At 38.4% G+C, this 18021-nt stretch overlaps 1 protein-coding gene across 7 annotated transcripts in view; it reads left to right on the top strand.

Moving 5' to 3' along the window:
* Positions 1–18021, top strand: part of Osbpl8 (oxysterol binding protein like 8) — a 192452-nt gene that overhangs the window by 151838 nt on the left and 22593 nt on the right. For all 7 annotated transcript variants that reach the window (XM_076854889.1, XM_076854893.1, XM_076854892.1 and 4 more), the window contains 7 exons: positions 6127–6298; positions 8145–8382; positions 9062–9246; positions 9857–9938; positions 10212–10310; positions 12669–12765; positions 17702–17800. In XM_076854889.1, coding sequence (XP_076711004.1) covers positions 6127–6298; positions 8145–8382; positions 9062–9246; positions 9857–9938; positions 10212–10310; positions 12669–12765; positions 17702–17800 — 972 coding nt within the window. The remainder of the gene's footprint in view (positions 1–6126; positions 6299–8144; positions 8383–9061; positions 9247–9856; positions 9939–10211; positions 10311–12668; positions 12766–17701; positions 17801–18021) is intronic.

Genomic DNA, 18021 nt, shown 5'->3' with positions numbered 1-18021 from the left:
GAAATTTATCGATGCCTTCACTATCTTCTATTTTATTGGAGTATAAGGATTCAAAATAGTTTCTGATAATCTTCTGTATTTCTGAAGTGTCTGTTGTGATATTGCCTTTTTCATCCCGTATGCTGGTAATTTGAGTTCTCTCTCTTCTTCTCTTCGTTAGCGTGGCTAAGGGTCTGTCGATTTTATTTATTTTTTCAAAGAACCAACTTTTAGTTTTGTCAATTTTTTCAATTGTTTCTTTCGTTTCGATTTCATTAATTTCAGCTCTGATTTTAATTATTTCTTGTCTTCTACTTCTTTTGCTGTTGTTTTGCTCTTCTTTTTCTAGGATTTTGAGTTGAAGTATTAGATCATTTATTTGTTGGTTTTTTCTTTTTCTAAGGAATGAACTCCAAGCAATAAATTTTCCTCTTAGAACTGCTTTCAATGTGTCCCATAGATTTCGATATGTTGTGTCTGTGTTTTCATTTATCTCTAAGAATTTTTTAATTTCCTCCTTGATGTCTTCTATAACCCATTGATCATTCAGTAACCTATTGTTCATTCTCCAAGTGATGCATGATTTTTCCTTACTTCTTTTATCGTTAATTTTCAATTTCATTCCATTATGGTCAGATAAGATGCATGGTATTATCTCTACTCCTTTATATTGTCTAAGAGTTGCCCTGTGACATAATATATGATCTATTTTTGAGAAGGATCCATGTGCTGCTGAGAAAAAAGTGTAACTGCTTGATGTTGGGTGGTATATTCTATATATGTCAATTAAGTCTAGGTTATTAATTGTGTTATTGAGCTCTATAGTTTCCTTATTCAACTTTTGTTTGGAAGATCTGTCCAGTGGTGAGAGAGGTGTGTTGAAGTCTCCCATGATTATTGTATGGTGGTCTATTAGACTCTTGAACTTGAGAAGAGTTTGTTTGATGAACATAGCTGCACCATTGTTTGGGGCATATATATTTATGATTGTTATGTCTTGTTGGTGTATGGTTCCCTTGAGAAGTATGTAGTGTCCCTCTTCATCCCTTTTGATTAACTTTGGCTTGAAATCTATTTTATTTGATATGAGTATGGACACTCCTGCTTGTTTCCGAAGTCCATATGAGTGATATGATTTTTCCCAACCTTTCACCTTCAGTCTATGTATGTCTTTTCCTATCAAATGCGTCTCCTGAAGGCAGCATATTGTTGGGTCTTGTTTTGTGATCCATTCTACTAGCCTGTGTCTCTTAATTGGTGAGTTTAAGCCATTAACATTTAGGGTTATTATTGAGATATGGGTTGTTCTTCCAGCCATATTTGTTTATTTATGTTACTAAACATGGTTTGTTTTCCTCTTTGATTATCCCCCCCCCTTTACTGTACTACCTCCCGCTGTTGGATTTCATTGATATTTTCCATTTCCTCTTCCTGTAATATTTTGCCGAGGATGTTTTGAAGAGATGGTTTTCTAGCTGCAAATTCTTTTAACTTTTGTTTATCATGGAAGGTTTTAATTTCATCTTCCATCCTGAAGCTTAATTTCGCGGGATACACGATTCTTGGTTGGAACCCATTTTCTTTCAGTGTTTGAAATATGTTATTCCAGGATCTTCTAGCTTTGAGAGTCTGTGTTGAAAGATCAGCTGTTATCCTGATTGGTTTACCCCTAAATGTAACCTGCTTCCTTTCTCTTGTAGCTTTTAAATTCTCTCCTTATTCTGTATGTTGGGCATCTTCATTATAATGTGTCTAGGTGTGGATCTCTTATGATTTTGCACATTCGGCGTCCTGTAGGCTTCTAGGATTTGGGATTCTGTCTCATTCTTCAAGTCTGGGAAGTTTTCTCGTATTATTTCGTTGAATAGATTGCTCATTCCTTTGGTTTGGACCTCAGTACCTTCCTGTATCCCAATGACTCTTAAGTTTGGTCTCTTTATGTTATCCCATATTTCTTGAATGTTCTGCTCATGGTTTCTTAACAGCTTTGCTGAGCTGTCTATGTTCTTCTCCAGTTGAAATACTTTGTCTTCATTGTCTGATGTTCTATCTTCTAAGTGTTCTACTCTGCTGGTAGTATTCTCAATTGAGTTTTTAAGTTGGTTTATTGTTTCCTGCATTTCCAGGATTTCTGTTTGTTTGTTTTTTATAACCTCTATCTCCCTGTATAATTGATCTTTTGCTTCTTGGATTTGTTTATGTAATTTATTGTCAAAGTGGTCAAAGTGGTCTTTCATTGTCTGATTTTGCTGTCTAATGTCTTCCTTGAGACTCCAGATCATCTGAAGCATGTATATCCTGAATTCTTTATCTGACATTCCATCTGCTGCAGATATTACCTCTTCTAAAGTTGAGTTGACCTGCATTGCTTGTGGTCCTTTCTTTCCTTGTCTTTTCATATTGATCGCGTTTCTTTCTGCTTGGTGAAACTGTTGTGTTATTGATTTTTCCCCCTATATATTTATATTGCTCTTGTATAGCTGCAAAGTCTCCCTCGCAGGCTTTGGCGGTGGTTCTGCCCCTCCTCCAATTAAGGCAATGTGCCTACCACGCCGGGAAGCCGCTGTGCCTGTACTTTCGATGGGCCTGTTCTTTCGGTGGTCACAGGTCCGCCTACCTTGCAGGCGTGAGCAGCGGCTTTGCCCCTCCGCTGGCCACTAGGCCTGTTCTGTCTGTCGGTTGCAGGTCTGTCTACCTAAAAGGCGCTGGTGCGGCTCTGCCCCTCCCCCAACCGGGGCGATGTATCTGGCGGGCCACTGGGCCTGTTTTGTCAGTGGTCACGGTTCCGCCTACCTTGCACGTGCGTGGAGCAGCTGTGTCCCTCCGAGAGTTGCTGGGCCTAACCTGCCGGTGGGTGGCAAGTGCGCCTACCTTGCAGGCCCGGGGGTGGCTCTGCCGCTCCGCGGGTTGCTGGGCCTGATATGCTGGTGAGACGCAGGTTTGCCTACCTTGCAGGCGCCTGGCGGCTCTGCCCCTCCCCCAACCGGGGCGGGGCGATGTGTCTGGCCGTCCTCTGAGCCTGTTCTGTTGGTGGTCAGGGTACTGCCTACCTAGCAGGCTCGTGGGGCAGCTGTGCCCCTCCGCAGTTTGTTGGGCCTGACCTGCTGGTGTGTGGCAAGTGCGCCTACCTTGCAGGCCCGGGGGTGGCTCTGCCGCTCCGCGGTTGCTGGGCCTGATCTGTTGGTGAGTCGCAGGTCTGTGTAACTTGCAGGCGCCCGGCGACTCTGCCCCTCCCCCCAACTGGGGCGGGGCGATGTGTCTGGCTGGCCTCTGGGCCTGTTCTGTCGGTAGTCAGGGTTCTGCCTACCTAGCAGGCTCGTGGGGCAGCTGTGCCCCTCCGCAGTTTGTTGGGCCTGACCTGCCGGTGGGTGGCAAGTGCACCTATCTTGCAGGCCCAGGGGTGGCTCTGCCGCTCCGTGGTTGCTGGGCCTGATCTGCTGGTGAGTCGCAGGTCTGCCTAACTTGCAGGCGCCCGGCGGCTCTGCCCCTCCCCCAACCGGGGCGGGGCGATGTGTCTGGCCGGCCTCTGGGCCTGTTCTGTCGGTGGTCAGGGTTCTGCCTACCTAGCAGGCTCGTGGGGCAGCTGTGCCCCTCCACAGTTTGTTGGGCCTGACCTGCCAGTGGGTGGCAAGTGCCCCTACCTTGCAGGCCCGGGGGTGGCTCTGCCGCTCCGCGGTTGCTGGGTCTGATCAGCTGGTGATTCGCAGGTCTGCCTAACTTGCAGGCGCCCGGCAGCTCTGCCCCTCCCCTAACCGGGGCGGGGCGATGTGTCTGGCCGGCCGCTGGGCCTGTTCTGTCGATGGTCAGGTTCTGCCTACCTAGCAAGCTCGTGGGGCAGCTGTGCCCCTCCGCAGTTTGTTGGGCCTGACCTGCCGGTGGGTGGCAAATGGACCTAGCTTGCAGGCCCAGGGGTGGCTCTGCTGCTCCGTGGTTGCTGGGCCTGATCTGCTGGTGAGTCGCAGGTCTGCCTGCCTTGCAGGCGCCCGGCAGCTCTGCCCCTCCCCCAACCGGGGCGGGGCGATGTGTTTGGCTGGCCTCTGGGCCTGCTCTGTCGGTGGTCAGGGTTCTGCCTACCTAGCAGGCTCGTGGGGCAGCTGTGCCCCTCGGCAGATTGTTGGGCCTGACCTGCCGGTGGGTGGCAAGTGCCCCTACCTTGCAGGCCCGGGGGTGGCTCTGCCGCTCCGCGGTTGCTGGGCCTGATCTGCTGGTGATTCGCAGGTCTGCATAACTTGCAGGCGCCCGGCGGCTCTGCCCCTCTCCCAATCTGAGCGATGTGTCTGGCAGTCCACTGGGCCTGTTTTGTCGGTGGTCACAGTTCCGCCTACCTTGCACACACGTGGAGCAGCTGTTTCATTAGTGCCTGGGCACACTCTCCTTGTTTGCCTCCCTCAGGCCCTAAGTTTGTAGAGCTTGGGGCTGAGAACCCCCAGCAAATTTGCTTACCTTCTGGTAGCCACGCCCCCGTATCTGATGCAAGAGACCTCAGTTGTCAGCACTGGTGGGAGCGGTAGCCGTGAGTCCCACGCCAAGGCGAGTCGGTGCAAGAGACCTCAGTTGTCAGCACTGGTGGGAGCGGTAGCTGGGAGTCCCGCGCCGCGCGGATCCTGCCGGCTCCTGTGCCAGCGCCGCCGCGGCTCCCACCGGCTCCCGCGCCGCTGCTGCGGCTCCCGCAGGTTCCGGCCGGGTCCCGTGCCGCTGCCCCGGCTGCCGCAGGCTCCCTCGCCGCAGCCGCGGCTGCCGCTGGCTCCCTCGCCGCCGGCTTCCTCGCCGCAGCCGCGGCTGCCGCCGGCTCCCGTGCCGCCCTCGGTCTGGCTATTGCGCTCACAGGAGAGCTGGGAGGGGCCCTTAAGTTTTCCCCGCTGATCTATAGCTGAAAGAGCTGTGATCAGTCAAAAAAAAAAAAAAAAAAACAGAGATGATGACGTCAGCTCTCCAAGATGGTGGCCGCTGGCTTCCTCTGTGGTCTGACCGATGTGGAGAACCGAATTGGGTGGCTTCCTTCCCCATCTCAAGCCCAGAATTCAGCTCTGAGTACAGTATTTGCACAGCTGGCGGGAGCCTGCAGAATCCGTAGTGCTGTATCTTTGCATTGTTATCTTACAGTCGTTTCCCAGCGAGCGCCGTAGACTCTGGCCTCGGGGCGATTTGCTGCATATGCAGCGTGACCCTCCGTGCGGACAAATCTCTCGCGTTTGAGCTCCAGTAGCAGGTCCTTATGCAATGGAAATCCTTCCTCTAGGTTTCGGAGCACCCCAATTTTGCTGGAAATTCCTAACAAGCTAGCTTTTATCCATTCTACCTTGTCTTTTTCCTGCTCAGTGATGCAGTACACGGGAGTGCTGCACTCCTTTCGCAGCCATCTTGTTACTCTAGCTATCAGATTTTAAAACAAATATATTTGAATTTTGAGAGCACTTAAAGATATATAAACATTTTTCTGCTAATGCAGTTCTGATTTAAAAAATAAATCTATTTATTTTCTCTTAACAAGTATGGCAGTTAGTGATAGAATTATATAGGCTTTTTCCTGACTTAAAATTTTTCTTTTTTTTTTTAAAGAGAGAGAGAGAGAATTTTTCAATATTTATTTTTTAGTTCTCGGCAGACACAACATCTTTACTTTATTTTATTTTTTTATGTGGTGCTGAGGATCGAACCCAGCGCCCCGCGCATGCCAGGTGAGCGTGCTACCACTTGAGCCACATCCCCAGCCCCCCAAATTTTCATATATATATAAGCATGATGGATGTTAAGCCTGGGAGCAGACCTCCTATTAATGACAAAACATTATTTCAGATAGCTTATTTACTAGTTGAAACATAACCCCTTCAATATATATTTGTACTTTGCTTGGTACCTTCAAATTATGCTACATCTTAATGTTTGGAAAATAAAGTTTATTCATTTTACTAGGTATTCTTGCTAATTCATGTTATGTGCTATTAATTTATCAGTAGTTTATAGATGCTTATTGTGTAAAAAGCTTTTGTAAAACAGATATTGCATTAGAAAATCTTAGCAAATTTTATGTTCATGTTAACTTTTCCAGTGTTTCTCAAAGAAATTATGGTATGTTTAAAGGTAATGAGACTATAAGATGGATGCTTTTAATTTAATTGTACTGCTTATAAATTTGTGTTCTTCTAGGAAGGTGCTGGATGGATGCTTTAGAGTTGGCTTTGAAATGTTCTAGTCTTCTTAAACGCACAATGATCAGAGAAGGAAAGGAACATGACTTTAGCATTTCATCAGATAATACACATGTGACATTGTATGGCTTATTACGTGCAAATAATCTCCACAGTGGTGACAACTTCCAGTAAGTCAATAGTAATTTGTATTGATTTCAGAGAGTATGATGTCCACTAGGTTATTTGGCAATCCTAGTATTTTAGTAATGTATGTAGATTAAAATCTGCCTGTCTTCTTCTCATGATGTGGCCTAAAGCCTTTAAAATTTGTCTGCTAGGATCAGGTATAGAAATGTATTTCCTTTATTCTATCCAATACTCTGTATTCCCCAGTTAGAGCTATGCTAACTATTCAACTTTGGGCATAGGGTTCCTCTCATGAATTCTAGCCAGGCTCAGTGGCACGTGCCTGTAATCCCAGCAGTTCGTGAGGCTGAGACAGGAGGATTGTGAGTTCAAAGCCAACCTCAGCAAAAGCGAGGTGCTTAGCAACTCAGTGAAACCCTATCTCTAAATAAAATACAAAATAGGGCTGGGGATGTGGTTCAGTAGTCGAGTACCCCTGAGTTCAATCCCCAGTTACCACCTCCCCAAAAAAGAATTCTACTTCTTACTCTTTTTTCCTGCCATAATTCTATGTATTATTTAACAATCAGTTTCAATAGCATCGTTTGTGAAACTTTTTCTGCCTCATAACAATGACATGTAATTTGTTGTTTTGTTGCTCTTCTATAGCGCTTTTTTTTTTTTTGGTAATGGCAGAGGACTTCCTCTACATAGTATTTGTGGAATTTTCTCATATTGTTAAGCATTTTGAGCTGAAACTTTTTCCAGTTGGTGGTTTTAACCCCTGGACCAATTCATTGTAGTTAATACTAATAAATATTTCTCCAAGGAAACTGGGCATCAGTGTAAAGGCTTTATTCAAGTGCTGATTTCTTTTGTTGCTTAGGAGGGAAAACATTAGCCCTTCCCTTTTCCTCCCCACATATTAGCTTCTACTCTGCAGCTTTTATTCCATTCCCATCAGAATTAAGGTTCTTTTTCTCAAGGTTAGACTGATGCTCTCCCCTCCCTGTGGTCTGAGCTGAACATTTTTCTCCTAGACTTTTGCTTAACACTTTTTAAAACTTTAAAGCTTCTATTACCTAACCTTTAACCACCCTTTTCTGCAGACCCATAGTCTGAGGTTTAGTTAATCCAAAACCTGGAATCTGAATGAGATAGGACAGGAGTGAAGTAGGACCACTATAATATAGGAATGGGTGCCTGTTGACCTCTTTTGAAGATTTCTCGCCTTTGGTACAGATTATTTACCCCTGTTCACTTTAAGTGAGAATAGGATGAATATAGCAGATTTTTCAATTTTATGCCAATAAATTGATTTCCTTAAGCTGAAGCTTACATTTCCTATTCTTCCTGGAAGATTAAGCCTATCAGACAAATATTAAATAGAATTCAATACAAATACTTAATCTTTTCCATTTTTTCTTTCTTATTAGACTCATTGTGAGTAGCTTTGTAGACTTTTACAGGTGGAAAGTCATAAAACATTTGAGTTCACTTGATAACCTGATGAACTTTTCTGACAGTTTTAAGACCAGAAGTGACAGAGAGCTTACTTGAAGTGATGATGCTTGCAAAACTATGGGAAAAAAATCTAGCAAGGGGTAGTCTAAGATCTTGCTTTTGGAAGATTTTAGCCAAAAGAGTAGAAAGGTAAAAAGCTCAGAGTGTCATCTTTTAACATCTCCCTAGATTTTTAGTTAACTTCTTTGTGCCTCTATATACTAATCTGTAAAATAATAATAGTACCTATCTCCTAAGGTAATTTTGAGGATTAAATGAACTAAACTATATAAAATACAACAGTGACTAGTACATAGTAAATTCAAAATAAGTGTTACATTTTATTCTAATTTATACATTAAGTATTCCTAACTTCTTTTATTCTTCCTAAATAATTCTCTTAAGGTTAAATGATAGTGAAATTGAACGACAGCATTTTAAGGACCAAGATATGTACTCTGACAAATCTGATAAAGAAAATGATCAAGAGCATGATGAGTCAGACAATGAGGTGATGGGGAAAAGTGAAGAAAGTGACACAGATACATCAGAAAGGCAGGATGACTCATACATTGAACCTGAGCCTGTTGAGCCTTTAAAGGAGACCACCTACACAGAACAGAGCCATGAGGAACTTGGAGAGGTAAAGGTCTATTTTTTTTTTTTTTTTGAGAAATTCTGGCTTCCTAAAGCCATTGCAGTTTCCAAATGATATTGTAGATATTATTTGCTTGACCTATTGTATATTTTCCTGAAAGAGAATATTTGCATTGTGCCTATGGTTATATACATATAAAATATATCAGGATTTATAAACAAACATACACACTTATACAAATACCAATATAGTCTATTAAATTTTAAAGTGTATACGAGTTGGATATACAGCTGAGTGGCAGTGTTGTCTAGCAAGCATGAGGCCCTGGGCTTGATCTCCAGTACCTTAAAAAGATTATATTTTTCTTAAGGTTTGCATTTGAAGTAGGATACTGCCTAAGGTCATTTTCAGATGCAAACTAAATTTCGAGGAAACATGAGTTTGTAATTTTCTTAACTATTCCAAGTGCTGAGAAGTAAATGTAGTATCAAACAATAGGATAAAGTGTTTAGAGTGGATCTTCCATATATATTGCTCATTTTGATGTCTCTCACAGCTCCCTTTTTTAAGGTTTGATAGTGTAGACTTTATTTATTATTTGAATTGTTTCCACCTTTTAAGAGTGCTTGGAGTAGTCCTGGAAAAAAATCATATATTTAATATTAGTTGTCTTGTCTATATATCTGTGTGTGTGAAATAAATGTTTTAATATGTTTTGTTAAAGGCAGGTGAGGCTTCTCAAACAGAAACTGTGTCTGAAGAAAACAAGAGCCTTATCTGGACACTGCTGAAACAGGTCCGTCCTGGCATGGACCTGTCCAGGGTAGTTCTGCCTACTTTCATTTTAGAACCCCGTTCTTTTCTGGATAAACTTTCAGATTACTACTATCATGCGGATTTCCTGTCTGAGTAAGTATATTCTTAATTCTTAAAATAGAAGATGCTTCATGATTTTAGAGATTCTCAAGAATGCTTCTTTCACTAATTATACCTTTCCAAAGTTAGGCTGTAATAAATGATATACTTTTTTCTCTCTCTCTCCCACTTCTATAGTCAACTTTAATAACAAGCATATTTAATACTTTGCTGTAATGTTTCCATTTAGGAAGCTGAATGGAAAGATAACCAAATGAACATTGGGCCTTCACTGACTGTGGGGCTGAGGACCTCTAACAAAATTGTTCATGGGGCTCTTTGGCCACTGTTCAATACTGTAAATGCTAGGTGTTGTGCAGTGCAGAAATTTCAAAATGTGTGTGTGTGTGTGTGTTTATCCCAATTTCTCACAGAACCCCTGGGCAGTTTATCAAAGAATGGGAGAAATGTGGGGTGGGGGAAGTGACTAGATTAAGAAAAATGATTCTCAGGAATTAATTTACATGGTTGTTCTTGCTGTTTATTAAATATGAATTATGTTTTTCCAATCATATCTCTTATTTAGTTATTGACTGATATATTTGAGGGAGAATTTGTGACCTAGCCTTTAAACTTTTCTGTTTAACACTTTGGTTTTTTTTAGGGCTGCTCTGGAAGAAAATCCTTATTTCCGTTTAAAGAAAGTAGTGAAATGGTATTTGTCAGGATTCTATAAAAAGCCAAAGGTAATATTTATATTTTACTTTATTTAGCTTTTTTAGTTACTTATTTTCCGTGTGCAATATTTAGATTATTTATTGGCAATTACTAGTAAAATGCTCGATTATTTAGACCTATATTTTGATTGAAATTGTCTTATTTCAGGTAGATTTCATTTGCTATGAAATTTTATAAGAACGTCTTCCAGCTGATAGTCAATCCTGTTTTGACTGGTTTAAACTACTTTGAATCTTTTCTATTTGTAATTTAAAACTTCTGTTTTTTTTTTTTTTAACTAGGGACTGAAGAAACCTTACAATCCCATACTTGGGGAGACTTTCCGTTGTCTATGGATTCATCCCAGAACAAATAGCAAAACATTTTATATTGCTGAACAGGTATTGGAAATGCATGTTACAGAAACAAAATTGTTCTGGAAGTTATTTGGACATTTTTTATAGAAAATATTATCTCAGGGTTGGGGATGTAGCTCAGTTGGTAGAGTGCTTGCCTCTCACGCACCACCAAAAAAAAAAAGAAAGAAAATATTATCTCAGTAAACTCATGATGGTTGTTTAACCTTTCTAATAAGTAAATGCTTAGTAAACATCTAAGTTTTTAGTACTATATGCTACTAAATACCATACTCCTAAGCATTACTGTTACAGTCATGAAATCCTTTGACCAAAAATTAATTTTTATTTTTTACTCCCTACCTTTCTGCAAACACTTATTATTTATTAATTTTGACCAAGTTTATATTTCCAAAACACTTTATTGATCATGTGCAGAATTCTTAAGTTCTGAAATTAGAATTATACCAATTTTTGTGGTGTTCAGGGTCCTACAGTTTTTTCCTAAATTTATCTCAGATTAAATGCTTTTCCAAGTAGTTAGAACCCTATGTATTCACAACTAGGTAACGTTATCTTATTCTTTCTTGCTTCATTATTTTTATACTTACTTCTCCCACCAATGTTTCTTCTTAGCTATTCTTCTTCTAAACAAACTCTGACCTGATCATTATTCAATAACTACAACTCTCAGTGATTTTTCCCTTCTCAAATGTCTGTATTTTGTGTGTGTGTGTGTGTGTGTGATTTTTGTTATTGTTAAGCTCGTTACTTTAACACTGGTATTGTTTACCTTATTACAGAATATTTATGTCCCTGGTTAGGAATGGTGACAATTCTTTTTGTTGTATACATAGTAGGTAGTAAGAAAATATTTCAGTTTTGGGGGGTTTTTAGTTTGTTTTCTGGTGCTGGAGACAGAACTCAGACCTTAATTTTATTTATTTACTTATTTATTCTCATTTTATTTTTAGCAAGCACACAGCAGGTTTATTGCAAAAGTGACAAGACACAGACTTCACCAAAGAGAAGGGGCCTTAGAGCCAAGTCTCTGTTGTTTTGAAATGGGGTATTGCTATACTGCCTATGCTTGATTCTAGCTCCTATACTGAAGGGATTCTATTGCCTTGGCCTCCCAAATAATTTGGACTACAGGTGCACATCACCAGTCCCAGATTTTCTTAGTTTTTAAACTTTAATTATGTGCATCTGTTTTCATGATTTTCCATATTCTCCCTTGTCTGCACTTATCTGAGTAATATGATTTCTCTCTCAGTAACAATCACTCCTTATAATAATTCTCTCCCTAAATGTAGGGAGGATGAGACCCTGTGTCTTTTGGAAGTCTTCCTCTTCCCTTAAAGATTCTTTCTGATAACCCCTCAGGTTGAAACTAATTGTCTACATTAATTTTTTAAAATATAATGATGACACCACCTTGCATTTTAATTTACTATAATCCTTCAAAAGTTGAGAAGTTTGAGAAGAGTTTAAATTTTAGCTTTATCTCATTTCAGAAATTAGAAGATATAAGTATATTGAAAACAGTAATTATTAATATATTTGTCAAACTTTAGTTTCCTACAGCCAGGTCAGTAATCCATATGGAGAATAACCAAGAATAACTAAGAATATTACTTAGACACTGCAGTGTCACAGATTATTGTCCAAAATGAATGAGTTAAAATGATATGTAATATATGATGAAGTTCAGGAATCTGGGATCCACTTAACTCAGTGGTTCTGGGTCAGGATCTCTCATGCATTTGCAATCAAGATGTGAGTCATGGGGCTGGGGTTGTGGCTCAGTGGCAGAGTGCTTGCCTGGCACATGCGAAGCCCTGGGTTCAATCCTCAGCACTACATAAAATAAATAAATAAATAAAGGTATTGTGTCCAACTACAACTAAAAAAATAATTAAAAAAAAAAAGATGTTAGTCAGTTGTGCAGTCATCTGCAGCCTTGACTGAGCTGGAAGATTCACTTCCAGGTTCCTCCCTTCACTATGAACAAGAGAATTCAGTTCTTCAGCACATGGACTTCTCCATGGAGTTTTTCACAGCATGGAAACTGGCTTCTCAGAGTTAATGAAAAAGAGAGAGAGAGAGATCCAGAAAAACTCCCAAATGGAAACTACCTTATAACCTAATGTCAGAAATTATATACTAACATTTCCATACAAACCATCTTTGGTTCAATATAAGAGAGTCCTACCTTATGGTATGAATGCCAGGAGGTAGATTTCCTTGGGTAACAGGGAAAGCTAGTTACTATAACAACCAATATTTAATTTTTTTAATAACCAAATGTTTCTTTTCACTTATTGTAAGACTTGAACCTTTGATAATAGTAATATAATATGCTTATTTTATTACATCTTATGTTTCTCCTGTTTTCAATAGGTGTCCCACCATCCACCAATATCTGCCTTTTATGTTAGTAACCGAAAAGATGGATTTTGCCTTAGTGGCAGTATCCTGGCTAAGTCCAAGTTTTATGGTAAGTTCCCCCCATCCCAATCTGTGCACTTTCCAGAGAAGTAATATTTTCTGGTAGATTTTTGTTTACAAAAAAAAAAAAAGATTTGTTTTCAGCAATGAATGTATATGTCATTTTAAATATCATCTTTACTTGAATAGTGACCATTCATAAATAGAGATATGGCTCATTTCATATAACTATTCAACACATGTCTGTAAATTCATCACAAACATCACTTAGGAAAAGATAGAATGAATACCCATTATAGCCTTCTAATGCATAATGAATTTCTTTTGCCTTTAGCTCTACCAAGTTTTGTTTTGTTTTGTTTCAGTGTACCCAAGGGATCAATCTTTTTGTTTTAGTTTTTTAGTATAGAGAGAAAATCCACGTATGGTCAGATTACTTAATCCAGTGTCACCTGGTAATGATATTTAACCTTGGGCCAAATAATATACCAATAAAATTTTTTGCAAGTACGAGGGAGAACATAATAGGGAACCTTAATATAAAAATTTTGACAATTCAGACAAATCATTGTCAATAATATATACTAGTAGGAAATATATACCTTTAAATGCTGTTTTTTAAACATTTTTGAATGGAAAAAGATCAGAGAATTCTATTTCAACTGAAGAATTTTAAACCTAAGTGAAAATAAATATAAAATATGATAAATAAAACATGAAGACAGAAATCTAAGGTCTGGTTTCCTAAGAGGGTAGAGAACCAGAGCTAAGTCCATGTTAGGCAAATCTCAATGTAAGTGTTTTTTGTTTTTTTTTTAATGGTGCTGAGGATTGAACCCAGGCCTTGTGCATGAGAGGCAAGCACTCTACCAACTGAGCTATACCCCCCACCCCAAGAGTAATTTTTGATCAGAAACATTGTGTATATCTTTATATTTGGTTCCTTTAATGTTTGGTTTGGTATTTTTGCCTTTTTTTTTTTTTAAACTTCAGAAGGTGACTGCTTATTTTCTTCTAAAAAAATAAGTCAACGTATTCTTTTTGGGGGTGCTAGGGATTGATCCCAGGGACTCAAACATGCTAGGCAAGGGTTCTACCACTGAACTACATTCCCAGCCCAGGTTAAACACATTTCATATTTAGATTATTCTTTTCCCACTGCACTTGCCATCTTCCCACCCCCTATCCTGGCTACAATACAAATGACTTTTATGAGTATTGCGTGTGTTTTACTCTCAGAAATTATTATTATTATTATTACTGTTGTATTATTATACTGTGTATATATATGTGACTGCATGACCAATGTGATTCTGCAACCTGTATACTCAAAAAAGGAGAAATTATATTACATCTGATTCAAATGTATGATATGTCAAGTTCATTGTATTGTTATATGTAACTAACTAAAAAAAAATTAAAAAATAAAAAGAGAAAATATTGGATTCACAAAAAATAAATAAAAATAAATTTCCATTTTCTTTCAAACAATCTCATTTTTTTATTTGTTCTTTTTAGTTATACATGAGAGTAGAATGTATTTTAACATATTACGCAAACATGGAGTATAATTTCTCATTCTTGTGATTGTATATGACGTGGAGTTACATTGCTCATGTATTCATATATGAACATTCTACTGTCTTTCCCATTCCCATTCTCTCTCCCTGCCCTCCATTCTCCCCTGTCCAATCTGGTGAACCTATACTCCCCACCCTCCTATTGTGAGTCAGCAGCCACATATCAGAGAACATTTGATCTTTGGTTTTTTGAATTGGCTTATTTTACTTAGCATGATTGCCTCCAGTTCCACTCATATACTGGCAAATGCCATAATTTCACTCTTCTTTATGGCTGAGTAATATTCCATTGTATATAAGTACCACTCAGCAATTTTTATTAATTCAAGATTCTAGCTCACTTGTGATATTATTTCCACACTTGGCTTTCTTAGTCCTGTTATGATACAATTTATATTTGAGAGCTATCTGTTCCTTTATAATCTGAAAGAAATATAGCCTTTATTGGGTACTTTTTTTTTTTAATAACCCTTATTTCTTCTTTGCTATTGGCTTGCTCATACAAAAGCCTCGTAAGGAGGTTTTTGTGGAAGTTATATTGATTGAGGAATTAGTTCATTTTCTTAGTCTAAATTAAAATAAACTTAAGACATCTCTGTAGAATATCACTTAATAAGTCAGCTTTATTAGGTGCATAACACATGATCTTGCTCTTGTGGAATCTAAAAAAGTTAACCTAGAAATATATACAGAAATAGAGAATAGAATGCTGGTTACCAGAGGCTGGGATAGTTATGGGGGCAGGGCTGTGGGGTTAGGATGTCGGGCAAAGGGTACAAACAGGAAGAAGTAGTACAGGAACTTTCTTGTAGGTATGGTCATAGTTAAGGATGATATATTGTATTCTTGAAAAACACTACAAGAGTAGATATCGTTTCTTACACAAAAATGATAACTGTGTGTGATAGATATTAAATAGACTGAAACATTCCACAGTGTACATACTACTAAATGTCATTTATATGCAATTATTTTTATCTGTATAATTTTAATTAGTTAATTTGAGAAGTGAAAAAAGCAATAATCTTTCTTGATATTTTGCAATAAATGATCAGTTTTTTCTTTTATGGTTCTCGTTTTGATATCATGGCTAGAAAACCCTTTCTTAACTTGAACTTAGGTAATTATTTACTTATGTGAACTCATACTTTTATGTTTTGTTGTTTAATTTACCTGGCATTTATTCCTATGTATATAATGTGTATGAAATGAAGAAGATTATAACTTTCTCAAAAGCCAAATACTACTTATTTTCACTTGTTTCATATTACTACTATATAGTGTTAGCAACATCACCAGAGGATTTTAAAGAAGTTATAAGTGTTCTCAGTTGGTAATATAAAACATGTTCATAGTAAATGGAAAGATAGGACAGGATAGCTCAGCAGAAAAATACAAATTATTTCAAAAACTAAATATTAAGAACTGAATCTGAAATTAAAAAGCTATAGAATGAACTGTACATTAGAATAGAGATGACAAAGGAAAGAATAAGTGAATTTGATCAATAGAAATTATCCCTTATGAAAAGTAGAAAAAAGTTGAAAACCTAATGGCCAAAAATTTCCCAAACTTAACTAAATATTTTAATTTATTCAACGTGATCAAAAACATCAACTAGTATAAATACAAAGAAGGCCAACCACAACATAGTTAAATTATGGAAAGCCAAATATTAAAAGCAAATCTTGTAGAGGTGAAGAATACTGGGGATTGAACTCAGGGGCACTCACCCACTGAGCCACCTCCCCAGCCCTATTTTGTATTTTATTTAGAGACAGGGTCTCACTGAATTGCTAAGTGCCTCGCCATTGCTGAGGCTGGCTTTGAACTCGCATCCTCCTGTTTCAGCCTCCCAAGCCACTGGGCTTACAGGCATGTGCAACCATGCCTGGAAAGAATAAAGTCACTTTTAGACAAAGTGAGACTGAAAAACTTTGTTACCAGAAGATTTGTACTATAAGAAATACAAGAAAGAAAGAAAGGGAGGGAGGGAAGGAGGGAGGGAGGGGGGGAGGGAGAGAAAGAGAGAGAGAGAGAGAGAAATGCTAAATAAAGTTCTTCAGGCTGAAAGGAGATACTAGATAGAAATTCAGATCCTCAGAATGAACATAAGATTGTCCAAAATGGTAAATATCTGGGTAAATACAAGAATACCTTTTTTTTCTGTTTTTTTCCTTTCAGTGTTTTATGATCCATGTTACTATTCTAAAAATTAGCATTGTCTTTTGACTTTTATTAACATATGCAGATATAACACATAAAATTATAGCACAAAGATCTGAAGGAGAATGCACCTAAGCAGTGCATACTTTTCTACTTTGCAGAAAGTGATATAATAGCAACTATAACTGGACTGTGAAATTTTAATGATGAGTATTTGTAATACCCAAGCAGTGGCCCTCAGTTTGGGAGCAATTTTGCAAATTTGGCAATGTCTGTAGACATTTTTGGACATAATTGAAAGACTTAGTAGACATAGACCAAGGATACTACTTACTAAATATCCTATGGTGCATTAAATAGACTCCACCACAAGGAATTATTCAGCCTTCAGTGTCAGTTGTGCTACTGTTGGAAGCCCTGCTCTAGGAAAAAAAACCAAAAAACATATGCACAAGATTATACCTAGAAGTAAAGGTCACAAAGCAATAAGAAAATTAAAATGAACTTTCCAAGGTTAAAATTCCAGGATAGATAAAACTACAGTGATAGAAAACAGAGCAGTGGTTTCCTGGGGCTGGTGGAAAGGATCGACTGCTAAGAAGCAAAGGGGGACTTTCTGGGGTGACAGGAAGTTTTATATGTTGATTGTGGTGATAATTGCATGACTCCATGCCATCACCAGAACTGTCAAGCTTTACATTTACAAATGGGTTACTCACTGTATACTTTACTTACTTCTGTAGTAACTCTGATAAAGTTGGGCATATGAGGAGAGAAAAAATGGAAGAAATTAGCATGACATTTTTATCCTCCATTGCATTTTGGTGATTTATGCATATTTTAAAAAATTGTCCATAGAATTATTATGTTGATTATAAGTGTTTAAAGCTTGTGACTTTATGTGACTTATCAGTAAGAAATATTTTTATTCAAAAGAGACAAAGTAAGCTCTACATGAAGTAGTTTTATTGAATATTATACATATTTGAGATTTTTCCTATGACCTTCTAAAATAACAGACATAGTAACTATTCCTTTCGAAGTTATCATTTTTAAAAAATAAGAATATGAATCAATGTTTTAGATGTAAGATAATAAATACACATTATTTGGACACATTGAGATCAAGAGGTTTTTAAGATATTCCACTATAATGGGTAGTTGTTCCAGATATATTTTGTTCATTTTGAATTAGTTGAATTAGTTGTTTGAAATTTAATAAATAAATATTTGTTTCAGGAAACTCATTATCTGCAATATTAGAGGGAGAAGCACGGTTAACATTCTTGAATAGAGGTGAAGATTATGTAATGACAATGCCATATGCTCATTGTAAAGGTAAATATTTTCCCTACTTAACTTAGATCTTAAACCTTCTTTGTAGGTAAATGTATGGGACCACATTTGTTGTTTTGAGATTGATGGAGTCATACTGATTTTGCTTGAAAGCATCCTTGGTTCACAAATACTTAAAATTATTGTTTCCTGTAGAATATTTCTGCAGTGACTTAAATTCACTCATAATGGACTTTTGTGATATATACATCAGTTGTAAGAGA

Source organism: Callospermophilus lateralis, chromosome 4 (assembly GCF_048772815.1).
Source record: "Callospermophilus lateralis isolate mCalLat2 chromosome 4, mCalLat2.hap1, whole genome shotgun sequence".
Lineage (NCBI taxonomy): Eukaryota > Metazoa > Chordata > Mammalia > Rodentia > Sciuridae > Callospermophilus > Callospermophilus lateralis.
This window is presented reverse-complemented; position numbering and strand designations above follow the sequence as displayed.